The 18,388-nt window shown below is 38.0% G+C and overlaps 1 protein-coding gene across 4 annotated transcripts in view; it reads left to right on the top strand.

Annotated features, from left to right (window-relative positions):
• ANO3 (anoctamin 3) overlaps window positions 1-18,388 on the top strand; it is a 476,116-nt gene that overhangs the window by 135,748 nt on the left and 321,980 nt on the right. For 2 of the 4 annotated variants that reach the window (XM_074012596.1, XM_005578367.5), the window contains exon 1: window positions 6,218-6,408. The exons of the other annotated variants lie outside the window; for them this stretch is intronic. In XM_074012596.1, the coding sequence (XP_073868697.1) occupies window positions 6,363-6,408 (46 nt within the window). In that variant the 5' untranslated portion in view covers window positions 6,218-6,362. Of the gene's footprint in view, window positions 1-6,217; window positions 6,409-18,388 lie in introns of those variants that run through there. 4 annotated transcript variants of the gene reach the window in all.

The raw sequence follows: 18,388 nt of genomic DNA, 5'->3' as shown, positions 1-18,388 counted from the left end.
GAGTTTATGATCTAGAATCCCAAAGCAATGCACTCTTTCCACATATCTCTGCTAAGTCAAGAAGAGACCCTCCATGACCAAATGCTGATTTTTTTTCAATTTCAAATCTATGTTATTATTGGATTAAAATGGCATATAAAACCATTTTCTATCAAGTAATTTAAACATAGCTATCATTTTTCCCTTTTTACATTTATTTTTATAACATAAATAATGCACATTTGATGGTTAGAATGACCACATAACTTACTGTCCAAACCAGCACACTTTTTAAAAGTTTGAGGCTATTAATAATTACACTGAGATAAAAGGCAACCCAGAACATAAAGCCACTCTATGAATGAATGGACAATAAAATTAAGATATCAGTAAGCAAAATGAAAAAATAAACCCATTCACTCCATCTCCTCCATCTAGGCTTAGCTATATTTTGAATTTTATCATTATGGATATATCTATGCACATATTTTTTTGCCAAAAGGATCAATATTGTTTTGCAGTGAGTGTGTTTTTATCAATAAATGATGTGTTAGAATCATTTTTCTCAGTAAATAAATATTCATGCACACTTAATGTTTGAATAAATATTCATGCACACTTAATGTTTGAATGATTGCTTAGCATTGTGTTGTTACTCTTATAACTGGCCTAGTCATATTCAAATAGAGATCACACTGCTCACTCAATTAGTCACCCTAGCCTCTGGGGGTCAAGCATATACTATCTCTGGAAAGTAAATATATAACTACAAAGGTTACCTCCATTTCCATCTTTCTACAAACAAACACCTAAACAACCAAAAAGACACAGGCCTAGACCAGTCAGGCAAAGGCCAAGCTATCAGAAGATACATCAGCAACAAGTAACCAGTTCAATCACACCCAGGATACTTGCTGAGTATCAGCTTTGTTCAAAAGCATGGCAGTTCACCAAAAATAAAGTAAAGTTGTTGATATGACCAGAGTATCAGTTTAAGAGCCTATAAATTTGGGCAGAACCTGGCAAATAAATCAACGATTATTACGTTCTTACATTTTCAAACCAGTACAGCAAAATGAGTCTTTATGAAATTATCTGCCTAGAAGAAATAAAGTCATGAAGCAAATCTACAGACATATATGTAAATTTCAAAGGGCAATTAGCGCACTGAAATTTGTTTGAATGTCTTATTACTAGATTATTTTCACAAATAATAAAGAGTAGTTGAGGATTATGGAAAGCCATTTATTCAGCAAATATTTATTTGGTCAGTTTTTATGTGTCAGTCATTTTTAGGCACCATGGCAAATAGAAAAGTGAGTCAACCTGAAGTCTATTTTAAAAGATTTCTTCTTGACGGGTAGAAAAGTATGTGCCTACTTTGAAAATCATACATGTAAATGCATGGTAGAAACATTATAAAAATGCAATTAAATGATGTTATTCATGCTTGATGGAAATTGGAGAAGGCTAAATCTACATCTAACTGGGTCTAACTGGCTGTGTACTCAGTAGATGTGGATAAAATATATCTTCATACAAGAAATGTCATTGCTCCTCGAAGGAGTTTTAGGACAATCATTCCCAGTGGAGAAAACAGCAGCAGCAGCAAAAGCAGACCAACAAAGAAGAAAGCAATACAGGATTAAAAGAGTTTGTAAAAGAGCCTTTGAAACAATATTGGAAAGTGCTGCAAGGAAATATGGAGCTCCTCGAATGGTAAGGTAGTGAACATGGACTTGATGATTTTTGCTTAAATAAATTATGCTTATTTTTAATAACATGATTGAGGTATAATTGATATACAAAGAACTGCACATATTTAATGTCCTATGAGCTTGAACATGTGCAAACACCTGTCATGCTATCACTACAATCCAGGCAACAGACATATCCAAAGAATGTATGGGACAAGGTAGCTGATGACAGATTAAACAACATGGATTTAATCCTATAGGCAACTTGAAATAATTATTAAGATTTTCAGCAGGGGTCTAAGATATGAACTGCTGTTTAACCCATCATCACCTCCTTTGTCCCGCACATCTCCCTTCTCTTGATGCTGTCTTCTCACACAAATCATTTTGTGTTCCTGTCTCTTTAAAATGCCATGTGCTCCACGCACTTGAGAATTATTATTATTTTAATTCTGTTTTGTAAGACTTCTTAAGGCTGGACTCAGAGAAGGTTGAGGTTGCTGATCTTCCTCCATGACTTTATCTTAGACACATCCATCAGTAGTACCACTTCTGAATGCTACTCGGAGCATACAGCCTGGATATCAGCAGGATGAATCTACTTAATTCTGCTGTTATACTGTCACATGTGGCCAGAAACCATAGGCTTTTAGGGAGAAAATTGTTAAATTTCACTCCATTTTTCCTTTTATGATAGTATATGAGTTTTTTTTACAGAGCTGGTTTGTGTCTTTAATATATGGAGAGAAACTAGAAGCAGGAAAGTACTGCTTTTCCATTTCTGTTACCATTTAGGCAATGCGAAGTATCATTCACAATTCCAATTTTAATTAAGGCGGTGATTCATGACCCAAAGAGGCAGAAACAGGACTCTCTCGGTCCCTTTGACAGAGCACAATACAGAGAAACTCACAATTGACTGAGCTGAGGGACCTGTTTTGAAATTCAAAGGAATAAAAAGCTTCCCGGTGATGTAAAGATCAGAGTTTCTTACCTCTCTGGGGAGCAAATGTTAGCAGGGGGGCTGCAAAGTTAATTACTTAAGGAGGACAGGAGACACAGGTTGTGAGTTGTGGGGAGCAAGAGCAGCAGAAACATGAAGGGGAATAAAACCCTAGGTCCCAACAGAAAAAAGAGAAAAACTGAAGTTGTAGCAAGACAGGTACATGGGTAGGGGGGTTGAAGATATATGTATGTAGTAAGGATAAAATCAACACATATCATTGATAGAAAGTATGAAAATCATAAAAATATATGAAAGTATAAAAAATATTACTCTTAACTCAACTTGCAAGCATGATTACTCCGGACATTTTCACATGTTTATTTCTAGGCTTTTGTTTTTTTTTTTTCTACTTTGGAAAACAGAGTTAAGACTATACGGTGTATTATATATTAATCATGCCCCCTCATAAAACATTATATAAAATACACATTTTGCATGTCATTAAAATTTGGAGAAAAATATTTGAAACTAAAAATAGTATGAAAAAGCAAACCAACATAGTTCATAGTTAGCTTAGCTTTCCTTAATAAGGCTATTTGCTATCCATTCTTAAACTTTCCACAATGGAGATGTCAGTCTATCAAAATGCTTCCTTTTACCACATCACAGAATTATTTTGAGTTAAAAAAGAGGGCTTTTGCTCAAACTCCTCTTTCTACACTTCCAAAACGTACTTTCTTTCTTTACACACACACACACACACACACACACACACACACACACACACACACACACACACACAGAGGAATCTTTTTCTTCTCTTTGCACTGTCTTCCCATAAAGCAGATGGTGCTTCAAATTTCCTCGGCCCCTCACAAAGCTGTTCCTCTAGCAACCTCCCCTAAAAGACTGATTTTAAAACAAGCAAAGATGTTCTTTGAATCCCCTGCTAGTCAATCTGGCAGTCCAACCTAAAATGTTTCTAATTTTAAGAAAAGTAATTAACTTTACGACAAGATAGTTTAATCATAGCTGCAGCAAGGAGGTTAGGGTGCAAGGGTGTTAGAAATAATAATAAACATTCTTTCCTTGGGAAAAAATCCAATGAGGTTCAAAATCTCAACTCATTTCTAGTTCTGGCAGATACATATTTGCCTCCTGCTGGGTTTTGGATCAGGGAGTAGGTTGGAGAATCAGAGATCAACAGAAAAAGATCTTAGGAAGGTAAAGGTGATACCTGTATCTGGAAGTATGGAGTAGAGGGACTTTAATTCTTTTTGTTTGTTTGTTTTGGATGGAGTCTCCATCTGTTGCCCAGGCTGGAGTGCAGTGGTGTGATCTCGGCTCACTGCAAGCTCCACCTCCCAGGTTCAAACCATTCTCCTGCCTCAGCCTCTGGAGTAGCTGGGGCCACAGGCGCCTGCCAGCATGCCTGGCAAGGGGACTTTAATTCTTTTAACTAGTCCTGCTGACCAGGGATTGAATTAAAGTTTAAATTTCAAAAATATTTGTGATTATAAAACCGGTGATTTAAAAGCGTTTTAAAAATTTAAATGAGATCTACAGGGGTCATAATTATAACAGTGACTAGTATGTATTAGGTGTTAGTTTTCTGCCATTCTTAAATTCATTGTCTAATCCTCACCTAGGAGAACTGGGTTGCGTTAGAATCAATGAGTTGGTTCACATCAGAATGATCTGTAAGTTGAGTTCTATCAGAATTTTAACTCTGTATGAACAAAATTAAAAAAAATCCTCAAGCAAGACATTTATTCTTCTTGGTTTCAGTGCCCTCATCTATACAATATCTGTATTAAAAGCCCTTGTGGAAATAGTCTCTGAGCTCTGTTTTAGATCTTCATTTGGAAGTGAACTCACACTGAGTCCATTGTCTGTAACCAAGTATTTCTTCAATGCCTGCATACTGAGCTCTTACTGAATGCTCAGCATTTCTTTCTGGAAAGACCATTATGATACATTAAAGAACGTAGCACATTGTTTGCTATTCCTCCCACTGAGAGTAGAATCCAATTCCGCTCTTTTTGCTTCAGATGACTTTAGGACCAGTTACTGAACAATCAAGAGAGACTCTGAGAGATAACCGCCTGACTGAACCTAGCCAACCTGTAAAATCCATAAGTAATAGTAATAAATTGCAGTTTACAGGTTAGTTTCAGGGTGGTTTGTTATGCATCCATACATCATTGGGGCATCTGCTTGTTCAAAGCTATATTCCCCTCACTCTTTTGTATCATGCACCACAGGTGAATCAAACAGTATACAATAATAGCTCAATATTTTTGAGGTATCGAATGTTTGGAAATTTCTGCATATTTTTCATCTGCTTTTATTTGGATTATTCACCTGATTCTGAGTTGATCCCATAAAACTTCGAAACTCAGGAAGCAATGGACTCTTGCGATGTGTCTGTTCAATAACATCCTACATCTTCCAGGAAGAACTTAGGGCTTTGAATCAGGGAGCAGGGATAGATGGAGGAAAGGAGATCCTACTGAAAAATGTGTTCAGCTAGCTCCTGGTCACATTTTGGCCACTGCAGTTTGGCCTTTCAAAAGTTACTTCACTTATAAGTGGGAGCTGAATGATGACAACACATGGACACAATGGGGAAACAACACACACTGGGGCCTGTTGGAGGGGGAGGGAGAGCATTAAAAAGAATAGCTAGTGGATGCTGGGCTTAATACCTGGGTGATGGGGTGATCTGTGCAGCAAACCACCGTGACACACGTTTACCTGTGTAACAAACCTGCACATCCTGCACATGTACCCCGGAACTTAAAAAAATTGGTGAAGTAAATAAATAAATAATACAATAAAATTTCTCAAACTAAACAAAGAGAGTTACTTCACTTCTTTGGATATCAGGTGCCTTCTCTTTCAAATAAGGTGTTGATTTATGTGGTCTTGAGAACTCTTTGTTGCGCTGATCTTAAATTTCTTTTTATAATATTAGAATCATATTTTACCTACATTATAGGGCTTTATGAAGATTAAATCGAGCATCGTGGGTAGTGTTTTTCCAGCCCCTGTGACTAAGTAGGTAATAAATGGTCCTCAATCATCATCATCATCATAGATAATTCAAGGCCTGAATGGCAGAAGCAGAAGAGGAACACTCAAGTGAAAAGTGCTAGACACAGAACACAGCTTACCTAATTAAACACGCTGCTGGCTAAGCTGGGGTGGCTTTCTGCCCCCGCTACTTAAGAGAGAAAAATAGAAACGTCTCTGCATCTGCCACTGCATACCCTCTCAGAGCACAGACCAACTTTGCCCTTCCTTAAAAGTCCCAGGGTTTACCTACCAACTTTTAGGAAATAAATAACCAGCCTCAAAGCTTGATAAAGAGGGCATCAGTAGCAGCTCTAGAGGTTTGCTCTGATTTATATCTCATCCTCCAGTAAAGTCCTCTGCTCCCACTCCTAGCCAACCCCGCTCAACGCCCACCCTCACTGCGGCACTGGACGCGCGGGGGATGCGGGGTTATTCCCCGAGTAGCCGCTAAGGGGAGCCGGACGCTAGACCGCCCTCCCGCGTTCCCATGGCAACGACACCGGCGGGCGCGTAGCCTGGGGAGCGAAGTGCCGGCTAAAGCAGGTGTCGGATTGCAGCGCGCTCGCCGAGGCTCCGGACCTTGGAGCCTCTGAGTCTGGCTACTGTTCCTCCGCCTCCCTCTCGGGCAGCTCCCTAAGCCGGCTGGGACGCGCAGAGTGAAAATGGTCCACCATTCAGGCTCCATTCAGTCTTTTAAACAGCAGAAAGGTCAGTTGGAATCTTGCTCCCCTCTCCCTGCGGGCGTCACTTCCCCCTCTGCATGCCCTTGCAGTTGTGTAGGAGCATCCTTTGCAGGCTTATGCGACACAGAGGTGGGGAACTCTGTGAAGTTCAAAAAAAAAAAAAAATTAAATACCTCTTCACTCTGCATCCTAGATGAGTGATTTTCTGAGCCTCCGCACAGTGCCTGGGAGTAGCGGAATTCGTCATTTCAGGACTTGACTTAATGTATATCTCTGTGAAGATTGTTTCAATGCACTGCAGTAAACCCCGCTTAGTAGGGATTGTCCAAATAGCTCAGTAGAGCTCTGAGGGGTGAGGACAGAAATGTTCAACAGTATTTGCCGTCTTCTGTGGTTCAAATGTTGAGTAATCTTCACAAAAGTGTGTCTACTCCTTGAGACGCATTTACACAATCATAAGATAAATGAATTCTTGGGAGAGTTCCAGAGCTGGCCTGTTGCAGTTAAAGGGGCTCTGTCACTTCCTTGGGAAAATTTATTGTTTGCCCATGTTCCATGCTTGATTCTGGGTTTCAAGTTCTTGATGTTAGATTTCTCTTCTAGGGGCTTCGTATTATGTCTTTTAGCTTCTCCCTCAAGTTTCTTGCTGGGCATAGTGACAAGAATCTGTATGTTCAAGTTATCCTCACTCTTTGATCTTTGTTTCTTAATTTGGTTTAAAAGGCTTTTTACGGAGCATTTTTATTTTGAGGCACATTCACGGTTTTTGGAGTTTTATTATCCAGAAGCAATAACTAACACAATTGCAACTTTGCTGAATTAATAATGACAATAATGATACAGTTAACCATAGAGTGCCTAAGATGTGTGGATTCTGGAATGCTGAATTTGTTCATTCAAAGTAAATATTTACTTAAATATTCTCATCCCCCACCCTCCAGATATTATTTGTATTTCTTTCGTCGACAGTTGTTTTTTTGTAGGGCTTTTTTTTTTTTTTTTTTTTGAGATAGATTCTCGCTCTGTCTCCCACTCTGGAGTGCAGTGGCAGGATCTCTGCTCACTGCAAGCTCCTCCTCCCAGGTTCACACTATTCTCCTGCCTCAGCCTCCTGAGTAGCTGGGACTACAGGCGCCCGCCACCACGCCCAGCTAATTTTTTTTTTTGTATTTTTAGTAGAGACTGGGTTTCACAGTGTTAGCCAGGATGGTCTCGATTCCCTGATCTCGTGATCCGCCCGCCTCGGCCTCTCAAAGTGCTGGGATTACAGGCGTGAGCCACCACGCCTGGCCCTTGATTTTTTTTTTTTTTTTTAAACAAAAACTAGATTAGCACACAAGAAATAATTTCGAAGGGATTCCTGCATAAGACAGAATATGGGACTGACTGAGTTTCCAGAACCATTATTCTGTACTCAGTTCAAGCCCAAGTTCTCTAGGATGTTTCAAACATATGTTGAAATTGGGAGTGATGTGTGAGACTGTGGGGGTAGACAAAAATTTCAGCTAGTATGCACTTCTACTTCAACTCTAAACGTTTCAAAGAAAGTTAAACTGCTTCAAGAAGTTGTGTTCTCTTTCATCATGGTTTTAAACATATATAAACTTTTAGAATGAAGACAAAGATGGTAGGAACTTTGCAACGGCCTCACAGAATGAGTACCTCCTCTGATGCATTGGCTATGGGTGACTCATTTCTGGGATCTGGAAGCTTCAAATGACCCCCACAACAATGTATTATGTATGGATACATGTTGTGCTTTTAAGAAGGAAATAATTGCCAACTGTAGGACCGACTGTTATTGCTCAAAGTGAGTGATAAGAAATTGTGCAATTGCTGGCATTTCATATTGTTTCCTTTATGATGCATTATGAGCCATTTAGTTTCAAGTAAGTATAGTATTTACTGTTTGGCACAAAAGGCAACTTCAGCAAATGGATACAAATCTAGAGGAGGAGTACTCCAGTAGGAAGGAAGCAAGATTCATTTTAACTAAGTGGTTCTGGTTAATGGCTTCTTAATCCTGCATGGACATTAGGAAAAAAACAGACCAAATTGAGGATTAGCTATTTTTATTCTTCAGATAGGAAGAAGCAAAATAATTCTCTAGATGTTATCTGTCCCAGGAGGTATGCAACAGCAACAACAACAAAACATTCAGATGTGCTTTTCACCATAAAATTAACCTGGAAATTGCACATTAAAATGGAGAAAATTCTCTGGTGGAACTCTGTACTCCTAGGTTCTAAGCTTGCCTTTGTTACTAGCTGAGAAATCTTCAACAACGTGGTTCATTTCTTTGGACTTTGCTTCATATATAGGATGAACAGAATACATTCCTAATCCCTTTGGCCTTTTCTATCTCTCTTCCTCTCTTTAATGGGAGGGACAATTTGCATGTGAAGGCAGAGATGATTTCTTCCAGGACCAGATAAAGAAGAGAGCCTTGCTTTTAGTTTACTTTTACAAATTGATTTAGCTGAAAAATCCAGTTGATGGAATTTACTTTTGTTTTAATCTAGTGAGCTCAATGTCTCTTTTAAAAATTTTGATTTCAACTTTAAAATACCTAGATATATCCAGAAATCACCCTTATTATATTATTTTAAAAGGTTACACCCTTAATTGAAAAACAGACACACTCAATCAATAAACTCTACAAAAGGCATAGGGATTCTCCTTTATATTTGAGAGCTATGTATTAACCAATCCCCGATCAAAATTTGTTTTGATAGGTAAGTATAAGTATAGTATAAATAAGTATAGATGCCAGACTTGTTATCTGTGAAATGAAATACTGTATGTAAGTCTTAATTTATTCATTAATTTAATCTCTGGTCTTTGTTTTGAGCCCTGGATATTAATCCAATGCATTCTACTTATAGGTTATGTCATTTAATATCAACTAAGCCACAGTTACTGCTTATGTGAAATGAAGATAATTTTATCTATCTTGCAGTGTTATAAGGTGTTTAGCAGTTTGTCTGACACACAGTTGGGGCTCAAAAAATTTAGTGATTTTTCTTACTAAAATTCATCCAGGTTCATTCATCTTTGGTTGGCTCTTTAGTAGTATATTGGACTCTTAGCAGTTCCCTTATAATTTCTTGCCTTTTTTTTTTTTCTTTTGCATCATGCAGCTTTATTACTTTGAGATTCATCTTAAGGAAAACAGTGGACTCCAGACCATCTACGGATGGTTCTTTAAAATAGTCTGGAGTTAACAATCACAAACTCTCCGCAATTCATATGTCTATCCCTTGGGAAAACTTCCAAAGCATTCCCATAGAAATTTTTAGGTTTGCAATTAACTTTATAATCTAAAATGTTTTTGCAAGAAATGGTATTTATTCACTCTCCACTCTTAAGTACCATGCTTTTGCTGCGTGTATGCCGGGGACTGTGCTTAGTAATAGCATTATTCGGTACTCTTTTGTTGGTGAATCTGGTGCTGCCAAACCCTCCTCCTTAAAGGAATTGGTACAATAGGGAGTCTGAGAGATTTGCTAAACACTTTTATGAGAATTGCAGACAACCCTGCACTTCTGCAGGAAAACGTTGACATTTTGTTTTTTGGCAGTGCCAGTTGTGTTTATGAAGAAGATATACACATATATTTTTGAACTTTAATCCACTGTAAATTTTAGATTATCTTATTAAGAGGCTTAATAGGTTAGGAAGTAAAAAGTGAGACATCTGTGCAGTGGTGGGGAGGGGGAGGCAGTCTGCTTATTTTTGATGTCCCAAGGGTAAATTGGAGTGTATTATGGTTATAGACAACCGAGAGTGTATGTTTGCTTTTGTCTTAGCACATCTTGTAAGAACACATTAGCTGACACATCAGCAGTTTTTTCTGGGGAAAGTCCAACTTTGCTTCCTAGCCTGGCTTTCTATGTTTTGCTTGATTTATGATGAACTCATGTGTCATACAAGGGTGGGCAAGAAAAGGACAATGATAGATCTGGCTTCTGGTGGCTTCTCCTTACCAGTACAGCTACCAAGACTTTTCATAGAACAATAGATCAAATCAAACACAGCCTGTCCAAAAAGACTTGGGCTTAATGGGATCAGCAAAGGCTGTTAAGTGATTCATCATTATCCTAAAGGACATTTGGTTAAACAGAGAGTGTTTTTAGTAATTCCGCAGAAATAAGCATTTACTACTCACACAACTCATTTAATAATATTTTACGCTTATATGAGACTTACAGACCAAAGTATTTTCTTTCTCTTTTTCTCTAATTAGTTGCTATTGCAAGTGTACATCCATGAAGCCACTTGGCACAACTATCCTGCTTTGTGTCGAGTTCTGACTTCAGATTACTTAGAAGGACAATCCTGGGGAAAATATCTTGTTTCAGAATCTCTGATATCCACTGTTTTCATCTCCTTTTCTCCTAACTGACATCCTTAGAATCTAGAACCTCCCTATACCCTTATATTAGAGAAATAAGAAAAAATCTGGAGCCATTTATACAGTGACAAAATTTCATTCACTCATTGTGCTAACTCTTCCTGGTATTTTCACAGTCTATTCTTTTATTTATGACTAAAGCTTAGGAGGCATTGTCTCTCATTAAAATAATTCTAAGTTGTATAGGAAAAATCACTGGGGGAGATATTTTAAGGTAAGGAGTGATACTTTTCTTAGGCTGGTACTGAATATCAACCTGGATCATTAGAAAGAATTGGGAGTCTAATCTAATTTAGAGCCCATTTGGTCTTCTACTCTGTCCTTTAATTTTCACCTTTCTCTTTCTTTCCTTACACAGAAGGTTTCCTAGATATTTGGAACTCCAGTTCTCCATTAACAATCCCCCAGTAAGAGTGAGCCAAACTATAAAAAGAATATAGAGATATTTCAACCCGAAAAAAAACACAAGTGTCTGGGACCGTATCTTAAAAAATCTTGCATATATACCTCAGATGGCTCAGAGGAATTACTGTGTTAATTCAAACTAAGAACAGTGCTGTTTAAAATGATGGCTTTGAATTAGCAAGAATAGTAGTATATGTTATGTGATAAATATATATCCTCTACTTAGTAAGGGAGAGAAGTGATGGAGTTTAAAATTAATTCTATCTAAAGTAATTATAATTTTAAAATGTGTTTCAAAGCTATCTAGAATTTTACTCATCTAAAATAGCACATTCCTTGATGATTCTAGAGAGCTGAAGTTTTCATTTGAATCTGGGATTTGCAATTATATTCTGCACATGAATGTTTCTGAAAATAACATATTTGGAGTTGATGATTATATAAACCAATTTATCAAAAGACAATTTAAACTCAAACCCTTAAAAATCCAAGAAAAATTCAACCTTCTCGTCATTATTTCAATGTCTTATAAGTCTGCAGATGTTTATTAAATGTTAGCGTAAAAATTATGGCTCACTTTGGGAGGCTGAGGTGGTGAATCACTTGAGGACAGGAGTTTGAGACCATCCTGGTCAACGTGGTAAAACCCCATCTCTACTAAAAATACAAAAATTGGCTGGGTGTGGTGGTGGGCACCTGTAATCCCAGCTACTCCGGAGGCTGAGGCAGGAGAATCGCTTGAACCAGGGAGACGGATGTTGCAGTGAGCCGAGATTGCACCACTGCACTCCAGCCTGGGTGACAGAGTGAAACTCAGTCTCAAAAGAAAAAAACAAAACAAAACAAAACTATGGCTTAATGTAATGTAGTTGTACCTTGTTGAAAAGAGCACTGACTCAAAGTTCCCTGAGATTGACCCCTGTTACCACCTCTGTGCCTTTGAGCATTTACCTTTTCTGAGCAATAGTTTCCTTATCCAAAGTTTCAGGATAGTAACATCTACCTCTCAGGATTGTAGTGAATGATAATAATAAAAATAACAGCAAAAACAACAGCAAAAGCTAATACTGTGTGGACACTATTACACATTGAGAGGTGAAGCCCCCTAGACTTCCTGGGTTGAGTGGGAACTTGGAGAACTTTTCTGCCTAGCTAGAGGATTGTAAATGCACCAATCAGCATTCTGTAAAAATGCACTAATCAGTGCTCTGTGTCTAGCTAAAGGATTGTAAACACACTAAACAGCACTGTGTGAAAACGTACCAATCGGTGCTCTGTAAAATGGACCAATCAGCAGGATGTGGGTGGGGCCAAATAAGGGAATAAAAGTTGGCCACCTGAGCCAGCAGCAGCAACCTGGTGGGACCCCGTCCATGCTGTGGAAACTTTGTTCTTTCACTTTTCACAGTAAATGTTGCTGCTGCTCACTCTTTGGTTCCGCACTACCTTTATGAGCTGTAACACTCACCGCAAGGGTCTCTGGCTTCATTCCCGAAGTCAGCGAGACCATGAACCCACCAGGAGGAACAAACAACTTCGGATGCGCCACCTTTAAGAGTTGTAATACTGCAAAGGTCTGCGACTTCACTCGTGAAGTCAGCGAGGCCACGAACCCACTGGAAGGAAGAAACTCTGGACACATCTGAACATCTGAAGGAACAAACTCTGGACACACCATCTTTTAAGAGCTGTAACACACACCGGGAGGATCCGCGGCTTCATTCTTGAAGTCAGCGAGACCAAGAACCCACCGGAAGGAATAAATTCTGGACACACCATTGTTCCCAAAGTTCAAAGATACACATTCACTGCATTATTTTATACTTCCTAAGGCTTTAATAATTTTCTTATTGTTCTTATTTTCAAGGTAAGGGATTTGAGGTTGAGATAACTTATATGCATTGCAAGTTAACTCTTAATGAGTGAAAAAGCTAGGGTTTGAACACAGCCCTCCCTGATGCCAAAGTCCCCCGCCCCCCCTTTTTTTTAAGACACAGTCTTGCTCTTCTTGCCCAGGCTGGAGTACAGTGGAGTGATCTCGGCTCACTGTAACCTCTGCCTCCTGGGTTCAAACTATTCTCCTGCCTCAGACTCCTGAGTAGCTGGGATTACAGCTCCCCGTCACCATGCCTGGCTAATTTTTGTATTTTTAGTAGAGATGGGGTTTTACCATGTTGGTTAGGCTGGTCTCCAACTCCTGACCCAGGTGATCCGCCTGCCTCAGCCTCCCAAAGTGCTGAGATTACAGGCGTGAGCCACCGCGCCTGGCCCAAAGTCCACATTTCTAACCATTGTCCATTCCACAAAGAAGCCTAATTGTTGCAGGTTCTTTGGAGAATGAAACACTTAAACAGCTGAAAAGCATTTCAGTCCTGTCTAATTTTCACCACAGCTGTCTGTAGATAGTTTCCTTGCTCTACACCTTTTCCCTAAAAATATTATCAGAGTTCAGGGCAGATTTTTATTGTTTCTTAACTTCATCATGGGTAGCTCCCCATCCCTTCTGTGACTTCAGTCACCATATATCTGAAATGAAAACATCTGGCAGAATGACCCCTCCATGTTCCCTTCTGACTCTGCAGTTCATCAAAAGTTACAGAAGTGTGAAATAATATCCTTAACCTGTAGTGTATTAGTACAACCATCCTGGCTGTCCGTTTGGTTATTCTTATTCTTTCCACTTAAATTGCACTGCAAGTAGCAATTACTTTAAATTCCGATTGGTTTCAATGCAACAGCTATGTAGGAAGCCTGCAGCAGCTGCGGGATACAGATTCACCAAAGCGTGAATCTCCCATATTCACCCCCTCACTATAACCGAGATGTGGTTGGCCTGCTGAGGAGAGAGGTTCCTTGAGGGTAAAACTGGGTTGCCTGAAAGTTATGTTACTGAAAGTATTTTTGCAAATGCATTGTATTGGTTGTGGTACATTTCTTATCATTGTACTCTTAGTTACTAGGCTGACCCAAAGGCATTTCCTAAAAATACCTCCTAAAGTTGTGTATTTTGTTGGTGCACAAGTAAAACGTCAAACGCCATTACTTTCAATGGCAAAATCCTCAATAACTTTTACACCAACCTAATATATTTTATATTTGTCTTTGGAACACTAATAACAACAGTTTGGGAGGGTGGTGGTGGCTAATTTCTAAATGTGTGCACAAGATCTGCCTTTAAACACACACTCCAGCACTCCCTGATATCTGGAGCAATTTATTTCATTTACTTTAGCTCATTTTCCTACATCTATACTATCTAGGTTTCCTAGCTTGTGAGATCTGAAGAATCACCTAACATTCTTGTTAAAATGCAAATTCTTCAGTCCCTCTAGACCTACCGAATCTAAACTCCAGGGCAGAAGACTAGAAATCTGTATTTTTTACAAAAATGCACCCTAGGAGAGTCTGACAATTGAGTCAATTTCAAAAACACTTTGCTAATACAATACTATAACTATGTGCACATTAAATTAGAGAATGAATTTAAGTGAGTGAACTATAGTAAATTGCCAATTGATGCTATATTTATTAGTAAAGACAAGCTATATAGATACTAGATATACTTAGTTGTATACATGCATTTCATCCAATGGAATGTAACTTTAGTGTTTTCCTAATGTTAACTATCTTCCTTTTTAAGGTTTTGTTAAGGTTCCTAAATGGCCTTGGCTGTCTTGTCTTATGTGTTCTATGCTTGTTAACTTCTCAACTAATTCATGTCAAACTGGACACTTTAATTAATGGGTTTTTAGACTTGTAGGGAAGAATGTTTAGACTTTGTTTTCGGTTGTTCAATCATGTCCCTTGTAAATACCCCAAATGCTGTCAATTCTTTATCTTTGTTCTAGGTCCTGAACGAAGTTAGTTTTCTTTTCTTTTCTTTTTTCTCTCCCTTACCTCCCCTCCCCTTCCCTTCCCCTCTTTCTTTCCTTTCTTTTTACTATGTAACATTTTGCAAAAGAGAGGGCTTTGCTGTATAGCCTCACGTAAAGAAACATCTCAGAATGACTTGAAAAAAATGCATAATGAAAGGCTTATAATTCTCCTTGATTTATATATAGGGAAAATGTGTATTAGGTTTGTGTTTCCTTATAAATTCACTTTAATAATGTAAAGTCATTGTAGGAAAGGCAATGTGTGAAATAAAAGATATTATGTCATAAAAATTGTGTTTGAATCTTAAGATTGTTACACAGTAAGTAGTCATGGGCAAACTAATTAATTTCAGTGGGTTTCAGTTTCTTTAGTTATGAAAACAGACATAAGTTCCGTTATTAAATTCTTACTCTTTGCCAGACATTTTTAAAAGTGTTTTGCTTATAAACCATTTAATAAAAAGGAGAAATTCCTATTATTTCATTTCACAGATATATTAGTCAGGATTCTTCAAAGGGGCAGAACTAATAGGATAGATGTGTATGTGAAAAGGAGTTTATTAAGGAGAATTGACTCACAGGATCACAAGGTAAAGTCCCATGATAGGCCGTCTGCAAGTTGCGGAGCAAGGAAGCCAGTAGTGGATTAGTCCAGGGCCCAAAAGCTCAAAAGTATGGAAGCCAACAGTGTAGCCTTCAGCTAAAGGCCCAGGAATCCCTGGCAAACCACCGGTGTAAGTCCAAGAGTCCAAAGCTGAAGAACCTGGAGTTTGATGTTGGAGGATAGGAGGCATCCAGCATGGGAGAAAGATGAGGCTAGATGCTCTTCCATCTTCTCTTGTCTGCTTTATTCTAGCCTGGCTGGCAGCTGATTAGATGGGGCCCACTCAGATTAAAGGTGGGTCTGCCTCTCCCAGTCCACTGACTCAAATGTTATTCTCCTTTGGCAACACCCTCAGAGATACACCCAGGAACAATACTTTGCATCCTTTAACTCAGTCAAGTTGACACACAATATTAACCATTAAAACAGATAAGAAAATGGAAGGGCAGAGAAGTTAAGTCAGAGTTCAGGGTGACACAACCAGGAGTGGTGGAGTTAAGGCACCCATCTTGTAGGCAGAAATATTATGAGGATTAGCAATTCTATATGAATAGTACCTCCTTTAGGGACTGCTATATAGCAGGCTAAATGCATGTGCTGTAGTCTCATGTTTGTGTCGCCTCCAGAATTCATGTTGAAACTTAACAAAAATGTAACAATATTAAGAGATGCAACCTTGAGGAGGTGATGAACTCATGAGGGTAGATTAATGTAGGATGAGTGCCTTATGAAAGGGCTAAAGAAAAGTAGTTTGACTGCTTTTTGCTGATCTGCCCTTTTCCTATGCAAGGCCATACCATTTGTCCCTTCCAAAGGATGTAGAATTCAAGATGCCATCTGGGAAGCAGACTAGACCTTATTAGACACTGAACCTACTGGCACCTTGTAGCCTTTGGAATCTTGAGAAATAAATTTCTATAACTTACACACTACCCAGTTTGTGGTATTTTGCTATAGCTGCACAAATAGACTAAGACAACTTTGTCACTAATGTATTTATAAAATGCCAGTAGTTCCTATACTTACTCCAAATAAATTAGATTAAAGATGATCCATTCCAAGGAAAAAGGTTTTTGCTGTTTATCTGAATAACATCCACTAACTGGTTGGTTTCACCATTTCACACTTTATCACTTTATTTTTTTATGTTTTTGTTTTCTAGTTTTACTGAGGTATAATTGGCAAATAAGGATTGTATATATATTTAGGGTGTTTTATATGTTTTGACATATACATACTTTGTAAAATGATTACCACAATCAATCAATTAAAATATCCATCACCTCACACAATTTTTGGTGAGAATATTTAATATCCACCCTCTTAGCAAATTTCAAGTATATAGTACAGTAATATTAACTATAGTCACCATGCTGATATTCAATTTCCATAACTTACTCATCTTACATAACTGAAACTGTACCCTTTGACCAATATCACCACATGTTCCCCCAAATCCTACCCTTTGATAACCTCCATTGTACTCTCTGCTTCTGTAAGTTCAACTTTGTTAGATTCGACATAAAATAAGATCATGCAATATTTGTCTTCCTGTACCTGGCTAATCTCATGTATATATTTATATATCACATTTTCTTTATGCATTCATCTTTCACGTGAACACACATGTTGATTCCATGTCTTGGCTATTCTAAATAATGCTCAGTGAACATGGGAATGCTGATATCTTTTCAAGATTCAGATTTCATTTTCTCTTTTGAATATACATGCAGAAATGGGAATGGCGGGTCACATGGAAGTTCTATTTTTAATTTTGGGGGGGCCCTCCATAATGTTTTTTATAACGGCTGTGCCAATTTACATTTCCACCAGGAGTATATAAGGATTCCCTTTTCTTCACATCCTCACCACTCACGACACCATGGTACACTTGCAGCTAGTCGTGCATTTACATTCTACTTGCCTGAAGTTACTTTTAGTACAGACTGAACATATCAACATAAGATGGCGTCTAACATAATAGGAGATACATTATAGTTGCCAACTGGAGTGTAGAGTTCAAGTAGCTTAGATTCAAATGTTGTTTCTGTATAATTTCTGTATATGAGTGTCTGACCTTTGCCATCATTTTTCTTCTCCAAGTTTCACTTCTTCTCCTACATAAATTGGGACTGATAAGGTTGTTTGAGAATGGTTTGTAGTAGTACATACTAAAACAATAAGACGTTTACCAATCTACCTCCCTCCCACTTTTTCTGAAACCTTTTCTGATCTTAAATCATCTTAAGACATTCTAACATGATTCCTACAAAAACTGAATCCACTAAAATTCAAATTTAACACACTTTCCTTATTGTTCAGTTCTTAGGCAGATTTTAAAAAAATCATAATGTACTTTTAAGTTTCAAAATAATAGGATTTAAATTCAGAAATCAAAATTATCTCTGAATTTGCATTTATTTCTTATATAGCAGTAGTAATTTCTGATTATGACCTGTTGTGCTGATAAATAATAGACAGCAATATTATTCATGGGGTGAAAGTATGGAAAATGGCATCTAAAAAGAATTGTATTAAGGTTGAAATTACATCTTTCTTTTCACCATGTTGTATGCATCTTATAATATGAAACAGTGAGAAAATTAATGATGTCAATCCCTAAGAATAGACAACAAATTGGGAGTTAAACAGTACACTCAGATCTCCTTACTGAGAAAAATATTGTCTTTTTAAAGACTGTCTTTGG

This window comes from Macaca fascicularis, chromosome 14 (assembly GCF_037993035.2).
Source record: "Macaca fascicularis isolate 582-1 chromosome 14, T2T-MFA8v1.1".
Lineage (NCBI taxonomy): Eukaryota > Metazoa > Chordata > Mammalia > Primates > Cercopithecidae > Macaca > Macaca fascicularis.
Note: the sequence above shows the minus strand (reverse complement) of the source record. Positions and strands in the feature narration are given on the sequence as shown.